Consider the following 14,953-nt stretch of genomic DNA (forward strand, 5'->3'; position numbering starts at 1 on the left):
ATTGTGCTACAAAAGCGTTGAGCCTTAAATGCTTATCCCAAATTGTGAGACTGTCTTTTTCTTTATCAGATAATAATTTAAATTAACTTAATTGGCTTAAAATGAGGATTATGAGATGTCTTCCCACCTCTAACTAGAGTAATGTAAATGCCCATCTCTATCTCCAAGGCCCAGAAACTAACATTTCATTATGTGAACAAATGAACATGCTTTTAGATGCAGTATTTGTACAAATGATGTTACATCCTATTATTAGTAATGTCAACGGTCATAAAACCATTTGCCTAATATGACCAGAAATACTAAACAATTACGAAGTCGAAAGAGTGTATGGTCACTTTAAAAGAGAGAGTGCATATGTGAGCTGAGAGATTTTGACAGCACTTATGTATGACTAGCTGACGGGTGCAAAGAGTACTGAGAATTGATAATATGTAGTCGTGGGTTTGGAGTTGTGTTTTGATTTTAAGGGGACTGGATTTGAATTTAAATTATGTTCAGGATATCAAAAACCAATTGAATTTTAATTTGATTGTATTGACAATATTGGACCGATATGAGGGTGAGTGTCTTGGGCACATAAAAAAAGGATGGGCATTTTGAAAATTGGTGAGAGCCAACTACCATCCAAAGAAATAAAAATCTTGCTCTCAAAAGAAAACTCTATGAAGGCATTTGATAGCTTAAAAAAAATACTCACAGTAAAAGTAAGATGATGACCAGGGAGAAGACAGCAGTTTCAAAAGGATAGAAGGAAGCAGCAGATTCAGAAGACCAGAAGGAAGACCGCATAAATGACAATATGTATTTTGAGGGATTAAGTTAATATAATGCTGAATAATTGTGTTATAGAGTTTGAGTTGAGGTCAGATAGTGATTAGTTAAGAAAAAGGGGGCTCAAGTTTGTTAATGGTTTTTGTTTAGTGTTCAATGCTAGTGTTAAGAAAATAATTTATTTTTTTACTTTTACCAGTGAAAATCGGGGGTTTTCTTTCATTCACCAACACCTTTAGCAGATTAAGTGGCGATTTAGTTTTAGCTCGCAGAGAGATTAAAGTAACCAGCTCCCCCACGGTTGTAACAATACAAATACAATACAAATATTGCTACCTAGCCAAGATGCCCTTTTACAAAGTGGATGTTGTGAGTTAAAGTTTTTAGTTTATTGACCAAATCAGTTGGTAAAACTTTCTCAATGTATGTTATACTTGTTTAAATAGAAGTGCCATACTCAGTTCAAGCTGAGTTCAAACTATTTGGAGCTTAGAATGTTTAAGCTCAGTTGTGATTAGTCAAGGAAAAGGCTATCAGACCCTCAGGGAATTAAAATAAACAGTTAAGTCAAACTTGCATTTGTGATAGAGAAGAGAACTCACTTTGGAGTGATATTGGAATAGATTTTTTAATTGTATATTTTTAAATTTTTCAAATTGGGTTGTATGTAAATTAGGAGAAAGTGAGGACTGCAGATGCTGGAGATCAGAGCTGAAAATGTGTTGCTGGAAAAGCGCAGCAGGTCAGGCAGCATCCAAGGAGCAGGAGAATCGACATTTCAGGCATGAGCTCTTCTTCAGGATTCCTGAAGAAGGGCTCATGCCTGAAACATCGATTCTCCTGCTCCTTGGATGCTGCCTGACCTGCTGCGCTTTTCCAGCAACACATTTTCAGCCTTGTATGTAAATTACCTGATCTACTTTCATTTCTTTTTAAAATAATAAACTTACGTTTGTTAAAACCAAATCTGCAACAATGTGTTTCAGTAAAGGGCCACCTTAGTAAAACAAGAAAAAAAGCAAAATATGATCTGTCACCCCAGATTTCAGTCTGGGATCTGATTTGTCCATTAGAAACATTAGTTTGTATCATAACAGTAGGAAGGTGCAGCAAGTAATTAGTAATGCTGATAGAAATGGATTGATTGAGAGGGGAATGTATACAAAAGTAGATTGTTTCAGGTGTACAGAGCATTAGTGAGAATGTGCACAACATTGCACATTTTAGAAAATTGCATTTGAAAAGTTCCCCAATTTATGTCTTTCAGACCCAGTGTGATAGAAAGCACAGAACAGGTTTTCATTCTCAATAATAATGACTGTGCAGCCACAGATGATAAGGTATAAAACTGTTGGTATATAACACTAATAATTAAAACTCAAATCCACTTACAAGCTCCCCCTTACACACAGACAAACAAACAAAGAAAATAAGTTGATGGGGAGAGGGGATATACTAGTAAGACAGTTCCCGGGTTCTGTTGTTGAGATGATCTTTTTGACTCTTCTGCTGGCCAGCCTGTTGCTTCAGTGGTCTTTTTCCCAGGTGCTCCTACTGGTTGCCAAGAGACACAAGTAGCTGGTTCACTTTTATAAAGTCTCTGACCTTTCAGTTAAAAGTTGTAGCTTACAATAACAGTTGCAGGAAAGATAGAGAGAGTAGTTTTCTTCAGGTTTATCTGTTTTGACTGCAGATCACAGAAAGACCACTACTGAAACTTCTGTTCCGCTGTAACTTGTTCCAAGCTGTTTATAACCTAAAAACCATTTACAGAGTTGTTGGCAGGGCAAAGGTCTTCTCATCAATAACTGGCCACGAGTCCCTCGACCAATCATCATCTTGCCAACAAAAGCTGCATTTGCATGACTCCTTGGCTTCAAATTGCCTACAATCCAAATCTTAATTTTTGCTTGTTTATGTGGTTGTATACATTAAGTCTGGCATACAGGTGATGATATTTGGTAGCAAAACATACAGCCACCCTTTCAAACTTTTAAAACAAAACTCCATCTCGTTTCAGTCCACAGCTTTTTAAATAACATAAGCTGAAACTACCCTGTACTTTTACTTCACTATTAGTCTAACCACAAAATCCACGCTCATGTGTTCATGTATGCCATCCTATAGATTGCTATCAAATTGTGCCATTAATTCATCTACCTTATTCCGAGTTCTTCATGCATCTACCTTATTCCGAGTTCTTCATGCATCTACCTTATTCCGAGTTCTTCATGCATCTACCTTATTCCGAGTTCTTCATGCATTAAGATACAAAGCCTTTAAGTCTGTTCTAATATCGGGTTTCCCTACATATGTTTGGTTCCACTCATTAATATTATAAATAAAGATTCAACCCTTTTATCTTCAACAAGAACCTTACGATACTGACACCTTAGTAAAACGTCACCAGTTTAAAGTTCAAAAGGTTTGAAAAGATTTCCACTTTAAAATTCCTTGGTCTGTGAGCCCGGCTGTTTTTTTTCCAGCAAGCCGTAGCATTCGCAAGATACTATTGAGTTAACACCTGTGTCTGAGACCTTTAAAATGCTGCCTAGACAGTTCGCTTATTTCTTAACTTTCATTAAACCACTATTCCACAGCCTTCTGTTTCTGTCTCTTAGTGATGTTGCTAAGTTCTTTCCTTCTGCCCTGACTTATTTTTTGAGACAGTAAAACTACAGTGCTGCTGTTAAGATCTCCCTTGTTTTGGAAGGGCCTGCTCTGAAAGACTCACTGACCTTCTGGATGGCTTGTCTTTCTAAAATAACTTGTTTCTGTCTCTGTTTCTCTATGTTACAGGGGACTTTGATATTCTTTTTCCTCCTACCCTTGTTTCTTAGGCGTCAAACTGTTCACCTCAAGGGTTTTTAAAACTTCATTTAAATTTGTGAGCAAATTTCCAAGCAAGCCAGAATCACCCTCAGAACTTAAAATGAACAAAAGCTGTACCTTCCCTTCATGACAATGTGCAAATACAAATCAAACTTAGAGCCATATCTGTTTCTGTCCAATTTAGAACCCATGTTTCCAAATAATGGTATTCAGTATTCTTTTATTGCAGTACAGATAACTCTGGCTACACAATGTTGACTTCTGTTTTCTTCTGGCATACAATATTTCCAGTACTTTTGTTCTGTATTACTTCTATGCTGTACCAATTCTGAAATCCCTTACCCTGACAAGCAATAGTTGCGTTAAAGGCACAAGTATGAAACTTTATAATTATTTTAAAACTGATCCTCAAGTTTGTACGAACAATGCAAATTGAATACTTCCCGTACTATCAGCAAGCTATTGGCTAAAAATGCGTGATTTTCTTTATTTGATGTCAAAGACATTTTCCTTTCTCATATGGTTTGATATTATCTGAAACATAAGAAATGATAATAAGAGTGTTATCATAGCATTTTTTCTGGTAATTTCATATACATGTGAATCACTACTGAGTATGTCAGTGAGGTTGTATATCAAATAAGGGGTTGGTTTTGAAATGGACAAAAGTAAAATCAAGAACTTGAAAAAGGATCTGTTCTGGTGCTTGGTTTCACGACTTGCTTAAGGGACATGCTGAAGTTGGTAGTGAAATAAGCTAGTTTTCTGCAGCTTGATCAGAACTTAATTCTATATTAATAGAAGATTATATGTAATCTACAGCTGTTTATGAAGGGAGATTACTTTATTGTAAACTTTTGTGTATGTATATAAAATGTGTATATCACATTTTTGTGTTTGAGTTTTACTATTTTTAATTATAAATAAGGATGACATTTATGGAAATATTTAGACTTTGATACTAGCAAAGTGAGAGAAGGTATTTAATTTGGCGAAGAACCTAAAAAGCCCAGGGTCTGCATGTCCCTCATACTGTGTGCCTACCTACTGCCTGGCAGCCACTCGAAATGAGAGCATCTTTGGCAGGAGAGAAAAATAGTGGCACAAAGCTTTAAGCTAGAAAACTATCCAAATACTTGGAAGGGAACTGTATATCTACTTGAGACTTAGGGAATGATGGGAAACTAAAGATCAGAGTTGGAGTGCATGGTAACGTTGTGCGAGCGGAGGGATAATAATCAGGGATGGGTAGGGATGCCGGGCTCCACCTAGCCTCCAAGGAGCAGTTCTTCAGCACTGATCTTTGGCAGTTAGTAACTCCTGCTTTAGGTCATCAACCAGGCAGCTAACAACCAAAGCTTCTCCCTTCTTTCCAGTTAAATGCATCATGATACTGATATTTTTTAGTCACAGTTTGGGATATGATTTGGAATCGAACCTGACTTTTGCAGGCAGAGTGTAAATGACTTGCTTTTTTAGCATTAGAAGAGAGGAAATAAGACTAAGTTGCTCAATTCTGATACTTTAACTGAGGCTTTGGCCTCCATAGCAATGTCCACCATTTCTGAAAGTTGGTAGTGGTATACAATCAGAAGATAACAACTGAATCTAGAGTAATTATTGATCCTCTAAGTACTGCCTCTGAGGACGATACAACCAAATGTACTCCTTAGAGATCACAGGCATAAGGAAGATTTAGAAAAACTTTAAATTATTAACAAGTACCAACAAAAATCGTCAGAATTCTGCAAGCTTTAACTATGGGCTTTTTACAGTTTCAAGCCGTGGTTTTGAAATGATATTGGTGCACCAGCAAATGATAATCTTCACTTTTAACTGTTGTTTATACTAAATACTCAGCATGAGATACAACATCTTTTAAATCTCTTAGAACCTCTCGCAACTGTAATTTTACAACGCTATTCATTCAGTTTTTCGATAACGAGAAAAAATTGATAGCAAGAATGAGAATATTCTGTTGTTTTCTCAATTACTTAGTGTTAATTTATTATTTCTGCAATATGCTGAAAACATCTCTGTTGTCGATTGACAAATCTTCAGGCTTTTCTGTTTTACTGATAATAGAGAATAGAGCTAATAAATTAATTTCTTGTCCCAGTTCCAGATGCTATCACCTGAATTTTCAGCATTACAAAGGTATCATTCCTTGGCGAATTGTGTGTCCACTCCTTTGTAAACCAGAACTCTCACCTCCCTTGCCTATAGTACCAGAAAGTTCTCTTTTCTCCGATGGTATTCCTGTTTATTACTGGTGCTCCTGTTATGCTTTCTATTTCCTTATCATGCTCAATAAAAAAAATCAAGTACACAAATGTTTGTCACAATCCAACCTCCAAACCCACAGCTACTATCATCAAGAAGAATAAGGCAGCGGATACTTGGGAACTGCAAGTTACTGTCCAAACCACTTACCATTCTGACTTGGAAAAAAATCATTATTCCCTTCATGTCACTGGGTCAAAATCCTGGAGCTCCCTCCCTAACAGTGCTGTGGGAGTATCTACAAACAGATGGACTGCAATGGTTCAAGAAGGCAGCTCACCACAGTCTTCTTGAGGACAAGTAGAAACCCCTCATCCCTAGAATAAATTTTTGAAAGACCCACTTTCACAGCCACATTTCCTTTCTTAGTAACTGTCTCCAGCTTCAACTTACTTAATCATTATACGAAGAGTAGAATAAGTGAGTAAATTTATTAATAAAACTATTATTGGTATCTTCAAGACATCTGGAACTCCTCAAATTTCTTGCAACATCCTGACATGCACTCAGAAGCCATGCCTCACCACATGTGACCTCTCCAGTTCGATTCCAGCCTCAGATGTCTGTCTGTTTGGAGTTTGTACATTCTTCCTGTGTGCGCTCTGGTTTCCTCCCGCAGTCCAAACATGTGCAGGTTAGGTGAATTGGCCATGCTAAATTGCCCATAGTGTTAGATGCATTAGTTAGAGGGAAATGAGTCTGGCTGGGTTACCCTTCGGAGGGTGGGTGTGGACTGAATGGGCCAAAGGGCCTGTTTCCACACTATAGGTAACCTAATCTAATCTGAAACACTGACTTGCATTACCTTATTGGTATCCTTGCCCTTGGGTTTCTTTTCATCCTCTGGCATTTGGCACTTTAAGAAATTTTTTTTATCCTTCTCTGTGATTTCAGATCATGGGCTAATCAGCTGAATACGTCAACCTTCATCCCCTACTGCCTCTCACGCACTGTCAAACGTCGTCTATTACTATATGTTCATAATGCAATGAGAAATGGTTAATCAGTGACCTTGTAAAGCTGAATCACAATAGTACTGATTTTAATATGATTGAATTTTGCATTCCATTTGAGAGAGAGGAGAGTGCATCCCAGAGTGTGGTCAGAGTCTGGAATGCTTTGTCTGGAGAGTAGTTGAGGTGGGAAACTTCGTAACCGTTAAAATGTACATTTAGGGGCTGTGAGCCATGTGCTGGAAAGTGGAGCTAGTGTAGATTTACAGTAGTTGTTTGTCAGTGCGGAGTTGATGGGTCAAAGTGCCTCTCCTGTGCTGTATGATTCTCCAGGTCTTGATGGATTTATTTCTAAAATCATAAGTTAATGGTTGTCTGAGATAATAGATGCATTACTTGTAAATTTCCTAAATTTCTTATGCTCTGGAAATGTCCCATCAGATTGGAAAATAGCAAATGTGACTCCTCTACCCAAGAAAGGAGGGAAACAGAAAGCAGGAAACTACAAAACAATTAGTTTTACATCTGCCGTTCGAAAAATGCTGAAAGATGTCACTAAGGAGGGTAAAACAGAGCACTTTGACTCTGTTCAGTTGCAGTAAGATTTTCAGTGTGAATTTGTGAAAGGAAAATCACATTTGACCAACTTATTAGAGTTCTTTTGAGGAAGTAACAAGCAATGTAAATAAAGAGTAATCTGCAGATTTTCTGCACTTTGATTTCCAAAAAGCATTTGACATGGTTATTGCAGAAAATGAAAGCTCCTGACATGGGGGATAGTAAATTTGGATGGATTACTGAATTTACCAATGATACAAAGAAAGGTAAGATATGAAGTTGTGAAAAGGACCCAAGTTTGGAAAGTAGTATGGATAGGTTAAGAGGGTGGGCAAAAATTGGGCAGACTAAAGAGAAGTTAACGAGGTACTGAGGGATTTGGGTGTCCTAGTATATGAATCACAAATGTTATATCCAGGTACAGCAAGAGATTAAGAAGGTAAAAAGGGTCTTGTCATTCATTGCAGAGGAATGAAATATAAATGTAGAGATTTTCTGCAGTTCTACAGGACACTGGTGAGCCAACATGTGCAGTACTATGTACAGTTTAGTTCTCCTTACATAAGAAAGGAGAGCGCAATACGTTATCATTTCAGAAAAAGTTCACTCAGCTGATTCCTCAGATGTGAGGATTGTCTTGTGAAGAGAGGTTGGAGTGGCTGAGCCTGTATCCGTTAAATGTTTGGATAAATAGTTGAAATGAAACATATATAAGAATCTGGGAATTTGACAAAGTGGGTTGTTGACAGTATGTTTCATCTTGTAGGAGACATCAGAGCTAGGGGACACAATTTAAAATTAAGGGATCATCCATTTATGATGGATACAAGTGGAAATATTTTCTTTGCATGTGACTTGTCTTTGGGATTGGTTAGAATGTGGAATTCTGACTGCAACTATGATCTTACTGAATGTTGGAGCAGGCTTGAGGAACTCCAGTGGCTTACTCCTCCTAATTGATATGCTGATTTGTTTGGACCTTCCCCACTCTGACTCAGAACTTCTTGCCCTCAGCAAAGGTCTCAGTATCATTCCAATACTCTTCCCATACATGCCCACTTCTTTGACCAGGAATCTACATTGTTAATGGAACCCTCCTGCGTTTTGTCTGCCTGGGCCGCCGCCTTTGTCCTCTTGCCTTGAGATCTTTTTGTCAAGAACTGCTGACATGATCAACAACAGAAATTTCTGGAAAAGCTCAGCAGGTCTGGTAGCATCTGTGGAGGTAGCATCAGTTCTGAGGAAGGGTCACTTGACCCAAAATGTTCACACTGCTTTCTGTCTGCAGATGCTGCCAAACCTGAGTTTTTCCAGCAATTCCTTTTTTTTTCTGATTTACAGCATCTGCAGTTCTTTTGGTTTTTACTGCTGACATGATATTGATCATGTCAATTTCTCTGCTGATACTAACCATCACTTGCTGTACTTGCACTCCATTGTCTCAGATTCAATCCTTTTACATTGTGAAACGTACTGACGAGAATGGCATTGTTGTTATCTAGTCTCCTGACTTTTACCTTGCAGGGACTGAATGCTAACACTTCCTCTTACCTCATTACCAACATCAAGCCATTGTATGTAGGGCCGTAACTGACGTCATGTCCTCTGGAGGTTTTCCTTCTACAGTTTCAAATTTCATCATCCTGAAGTCTGAATATCTCTCTTCTATCTTTTACCCAAAGCCACAAACAAGACTACTCTAGTTTTTTCTTTCTCTGGTTCATTCTTTCATCCTGATCCTGTCCTGACCTAATTTCTTCCAATCTAAACTCAGTTTTTTCTTCTATGTCAATTCAACGTTTCCAATTTCCTGAACTTAACCATAAAGTCTTCACTTTGAATGTCTAATACTATAAGTTGATGTCAGCTGTGAACAACATCTCCTTCAACCCCATTCACTTTCTCCAAATAGAAGCTTTGCAATGGGTGGCCACGTGGATCCCAATATCCTTTTTATGGGATATGTGGAAATATATTATCCTTGTCCTAATCAAAGTCCCACCACCATCTCCTCTTCTGGAACATGGACAACTGTATTGATGTCTCTTCCGTTCTCGCTGTAAACTGGAAAACATTATAAAACTTCCAATTTCCACAATCTCCTCTTCTTTCACTTTGACATGGTCCAGTCTGACTCTTGCCTTCCTCAACTTTTCTGACACCAATTATTATTTACTATAAACACAAGGATTCCCACATAATTTATACTTACTCAAATCCTGCTTTCTGCAAGAACTCTATTCCATTCTCCCAGTTTGCCCATTACCGTCACATCTATTCTGATGCAGCTTTCTGGTCCCGTGTCCTCTTTTTTCTCAACCAAGAATTCCCAGCCACCATTTCCGATCCTTTTCATGTACTTCTGCTCTTGCCCCTTCCCCCTCCGTCCCTGAATCATGGCAGGTTTCCCCTGTCCTTGCCTTCCAGCTTACCAGTATTTTTATTCAGCGCATCATCCTCCACCATTTCTGCAGCTCCAGCATGATGCCATTACCAAATACATGCACTCTGCTTTCAAATTCCATGCAGACATTTTCCTCCACTACACCCTACTCTACCCCTCATTCACACCAATATGTCCTTCTTTCCCTAAGGCACCTTATCAAGCAAACACAAGAGATGCAACACTGTCCTTCATTCTCACTATCCAAGTCCCCAAACACACTTTCCAAGTGAAACAGCATTTTAATATACTCTGTTCTGTATGTTGGCAAGACTCATTGTAAACTGGATTACTGCTTTGCCAAACACTTTTGTGCAGTTCTCACGTGTGACCCTGAACTTCCAGTTTCCTGTTTTTAATTCTCTACCTTGATCTCAGGCTGACCTTTTTGTCCATGGTTTGGTATGGTGTCCAGTGAAGCTCAATGCAGTAGTAAGGGACAATACCTGATCTTTTGACTTGGCACAGTGCAGCCATGGTGCTCTACCCCACATGGACTGCAGTGGTTCAACAAGGCAATTCAACAACACTTTCTCGGGGTCAATAAATTCTGGGCTAGCCTGTGATGCTCACATCCTATAATTGGACAGAAATAAAGCCTTTTGGTCTCACTCGGGATTCAGCAACTTTAGATGATTATCCCGCGTCTTTGGCTGTTTCTTTCCTCCATATTTTGTTTGGCGAGGTTGACCTTGTCTTCTTTCTCCTTTCACATACCATTCAGGTGCTTGCCGTGTAGCCTTTCATGTCTCCGGTTTCTTCCTCTACCATACAACCAATCTATTTGGCCGCTATTATTATGGCAACTCCTCCCAGACCTTCTGTTTTGTTTGTAGAGGCCCTTCCCTGGTCCATTGATTTTAAAACTCATACATTTCTATTTATATACAGTTCCAATGAATGGTCATCTATTTGAAATGTTTCTTTCCACAGAAGCACATCCAGCACGTTTTGTTGTTATTTCAGATTTCCATAATATTTTGTTTGTGGCTTAATTGTTTGGTTTTTGTCTCTTCCCACCAGGCAGAAAAAATTGCCTCTCAGATGATCACTGAGGGTCGAATGAATGGGTTTATTGATCAAATTGATGGAATTGTCCACTTTGAGAGTAAGTACTTCTGTAAAGACTTATCTTCTAAAAATGTTCCTCCTTCCATAATTTGAGTTTTCATAACACTGAGAATTTTGCAATTTTAAATTCAAATACTGACCTGAATATCTGGACACAAATATCATGCGATTTACCTTTGCCTCAACAGTAGTTTAAGTTTAGCAGAAAACAGCTAAAAACAAAGATCAACAGGCTTTAAAAATACTTTGATTTTATGCATATGTCAATTTTTGATTATTGTTAGGAAATTTTATATTCCACAAATGTAAAATTAACTGTTCAAGGTTACCAGGGTGTTTGGCAGAAATTCTGAAGGTTGAATGCCATTTAAAACTCAGTTGCACTTTATTCAACAAGATGTGACATTTTAAAGGATTTTTATGGTAGGATTAACTGAGTAGAAGTGAAAGTTCTCAACAATTCAAGGTTGAAATGGAAATTGCAGCCTGTGGGAATCTCTAAAGTGCATCCTTTAGAGGAATGTAAACCTTTTAGCAGTAACTCCAAATTCCTGAATTATTCAAAGCATGTTTGCACCCTCTAAGATCCCTTGACATGCCGATAGTTTGGGCAACTTATTCAACCTGATAGGATAATAAATCAGTGTATGACTGACATCCGTGCCTAATGTTTTTAATGCAGTAAATTCCCATCTGTTATGAATCGAATAGAATATTCAGAAAGTACCCTCACAAGAAAAACATCAGGCATTTTATTGAAAAGGGTTATATATAAATGCTGAACTTTTAAATTGGTTAATTTAGATAAAAATGAACAAATACAGCATTTTTCATAGAGTAATCTCCAAATTTTTTCCCCCAAAACTGAAAATAGCAAGCACTTCAAATCAGGAATTCTTTTGACATGGGAGCTTGCGGTTGTAGTCTGTGATGAGAGAGACAAAAATAACAAGAAAACAAGTTGACAGTCAGATTTAAAATTCTAGAAACTACAAGACTAATCTTTACAAAAGATCTAATTTAGAGTAAAGAACAAAAGTTACAAGTTACTGTATTTCAGACAATCAAGATAACCTATTAAGGTGGGGAAGCTTAGAAATATTCCTCTTTTTATTACATGAACACAAGTTGTACCATTTTGAATTAAGGACATCAAATCTTTTCTATTGCTGTATATGTTTGTGTAGTATGAAATAAAGTTTACTGGTTTGTACCTTTCTTGCCTTGGGATTTACTTGGTCTAGCTTCTAGAAGATTGCACAAGCACATGTTTATGAATCTACGTTAGATTGCGTGATTCTGTTGAATGTCACGAGGTTTGGATGGACATTGAGAAGTACAGTACATTCCTAAAGTGAAAACATTGAAACCATTGTGCAAGTGACAGGCACTGCCATGCTGAAGTGAATACCTAAGCTTATAACAGGAAGAGAAGGAATCTAAGAGTTAATTTCCACAATAGCGGCACCTTCAAAATTCAATGAAAGAAGAACAATACACAGCCCAGGAACAAGCCCTGCAGCCCTCCAAAACTGCACGAACAATTTTGCATTTCCAAACTTTGTCTTTTACAGGATCCATATCCATCTATTCCCTTCCTATTCATGTACTCGTACAGATGCTGCTTGAATGCTTAGACCATAAGACCATAAGACATAGGAGTGGAAGTAAGGCCATTCAGCCCATCGAGTCCACTCCGCCATTCAATCATGGCTGATGGGCATTTCAACTCCACTTACCCGCATTCTCCCCGTAGCCCTTAATTCCTCGTGACATCAAGCATCTATCAACCTCTGCCTTGAAGACATTTAGCGTCCCGGCCTCCACTGCACTCTGCGGCAATGAATTCCACAGGCCCACCACTCTCTGGCTGAAGAAATGTCTCCGCATTTCGGTTCTGAATTCCACCCCCTCTAATTTTGAGGCTGTGTCCACGGGTCCTAGTCTCCTCGCCTAACGGGAAAAATTTCCTAGCGTCCACCCTTTCCAAGCCATGTATTATCCTGTAAGTTTCTATTAAGTCTCCCCTCAATCTTCTAAACTCAAACGAATACAATCCCAGGAACCTCCGCCATTCCTCGTATGTTAGACCCCAACCATTCCAGGGATCATCCGTGTGAAACTCCGCTGGACGCGTTCCAGTGCCAGTATGTCCTTCCTGAGGTGTCGGGACCAAAACTGGACACAGTATTCCAAATGGGGCCTAACCAGAACTTTATAAAGTCTCAGTAGCACAACGGTGCTTTTGTATTCCAACCCTCTTGAGATAAGTGACAACATTGCATTCGCTTTCTTAATCATGGACTCAACCTGCATGTTTACCTTTAGAGAATCCTCGATTAGCACTCCCAGATCCCTTTGTACTTTGGCTTTACGAATTTTCTCACCGTTAGAAAATAGTCTATACTTTTATTCTTTTTTCCAAAGTGCAAGACCTCGCATTTGCTCACGTTGAATTCCATCACCATTTCCTGGACCACTCTCCCAAACTGTCTAGATCCTTCTGCAGCCTCCCCACTTCCTCAGTACTACCTGCCTGTCCACCTAACTTCGTATCATCTGCAAACTTCGCTAGAATGCCCCAGTCCCTTCGTCCAGATCATTAATATATAATGCAAACAGCTCCGGCCCCAACACTGAACCCTGCGGGACACCGCTTGTCACCGGCTGCCATTCCGAAAAAGAACCCTTTATCCCAACTCTCTGCCTTCTGTCAGACAGCCAATCCTCAATCCATCCCAGTAGCTCACCTCAAACACCATGGGCCCTCACCTTGCTCAGCAGCCTCCCGTGTGGCACCTTATCAAAGGCCTTTTGGAAGTCTAGATAGACCACATCCACTGGGTTTCCCTGGTCTAACCTACTTGTCACCTCTTCAAAGAATTCCAACAGGTTTCTCAGGCATGATCTCCCCTTACTAAATCCATGTTGACTTGTTCTAATCAGACTCTGCTCTTCCAAGAATTTAGAAACCTCATCCTTAATGATGGATTCTAGAATTTTACCAACAACCAAGGTTAGTCAAATTGGCCTATAATTTTCCATCTTTTGTCTTGATCCTTTCTTGAACAAGGGGGTTACAACAGCAATATTCCAATCATCCGGGACTTTCCCTGACTCCAGTGACTCTTGAAAGATGTCAACCAATGCCTCCGCTATTTCCTCAGCCACGTCTCTCAGAACTCCAGGATGTATCCCATCGGGGCCAGGAGATTTATCAATTTTAAGACCTTTTAGCTTTTCTAGCACTTTCTCTTTTGTAACGGCAACCATACTCAACTCAGTCCCCTGACTCCCTTTAATTGTTGGGATATTACACATGTCTTCCACTGTGAAAACTGACGCAAAGTACTTGTTAAGTTCTCCTGCTGTTTCCTTATCTCCCATCACTAGGCTTCCAGCATCAGTTTGAAGTGGCCCAATGTCTACTTTTGCCTGTCGTTTGTTTCTTATGTATTGAAATAAACTTTTACTATAATTTCTAATATTACTGGTTAGCCTACCTTCGTATTTGATCGTCTCCTTTCTTATTACTCTCTTTGTTATCCTCTGTTTGTTTTTGTAGTCTTCCCAATCTTCTGATTTCCCACTGCTCTTGGTCACTTTATAGGATCTCTCTTTCTTTTTCTTTAATACATTTCCTGACTTCCTTTGTCAGTGATGGCTGTCTAATCCCTCCTTGGATAATCTTTCTTTTCTTGGGGATGAACCTCTGTACTGTGTCCTCAATTATACCCATAAACTCCTGCCATTTTTGCTCTACTGTCTTCCCCGCTCGGCTCTGCTTCCAGTCTATTTTCGTCAGTTCCTCTCTCGTGCCCTCATAATTACCTTTATTTAACTGTAACACCATTACATCCGATTTTGCCTTCTCTCTTTCAAACTGCAGACTGAACTCTACCATACCATCTATAGTGTCTGCTTCCTCCACCACCTCTGGCAACGTTTTCCAGGCACTAGCCATCCTTTATGTGCAAAACTTGACTTTCACATCTCTTTAAAACTTCCCACCTCACACGTTAAATCTGTGTCCCCTAAT

At 38.9% G+C, this 14,953-nt stretch overlaps 1 protein-coding gene across 1 annotated transcript in view; it reads left to right on the plus strand.

Moving 5' to 3' along the window:
- Positions 1 to 14,953, plus strand: part of cops4 (COP9 constitutive photomorphogenic homolog subunit 4 (Arabidopsis)) — a 65,393-nt gene that overhangs the window by 43,932 nt on the left and 6,508 nt on the right. Inside the window, exon 9 of the mRNA XM_060831912.1 lies at positions 10,867 to 10,951. Coding sequence (XP_060687895.1) covers positions 10,867 to 10,951 — 85 coding nt within the window. The remainder of the gene's footprint in view (positions 1 to 10,866; positions 10,952 to 14,953) is intronic.

Source organism: Hemiscyllium ocellatum, chromosome 1 (genome assembly GCF_020745735.1).
Source record: "Hemiscyllium ocellatum isolate sHemOce1 chromosome 1, sHemOce1.pat.X.cur, whole genome shotgun sequence".
NCBI classification, from domain to species: domain Eukaryota; kingdom Metazoa; phylum Chordata; class Chondrichthyes; order Orectolobiformes; family Hemiscylliidae; genus Hemiscyllium; species Hemiscyllium ocellatum.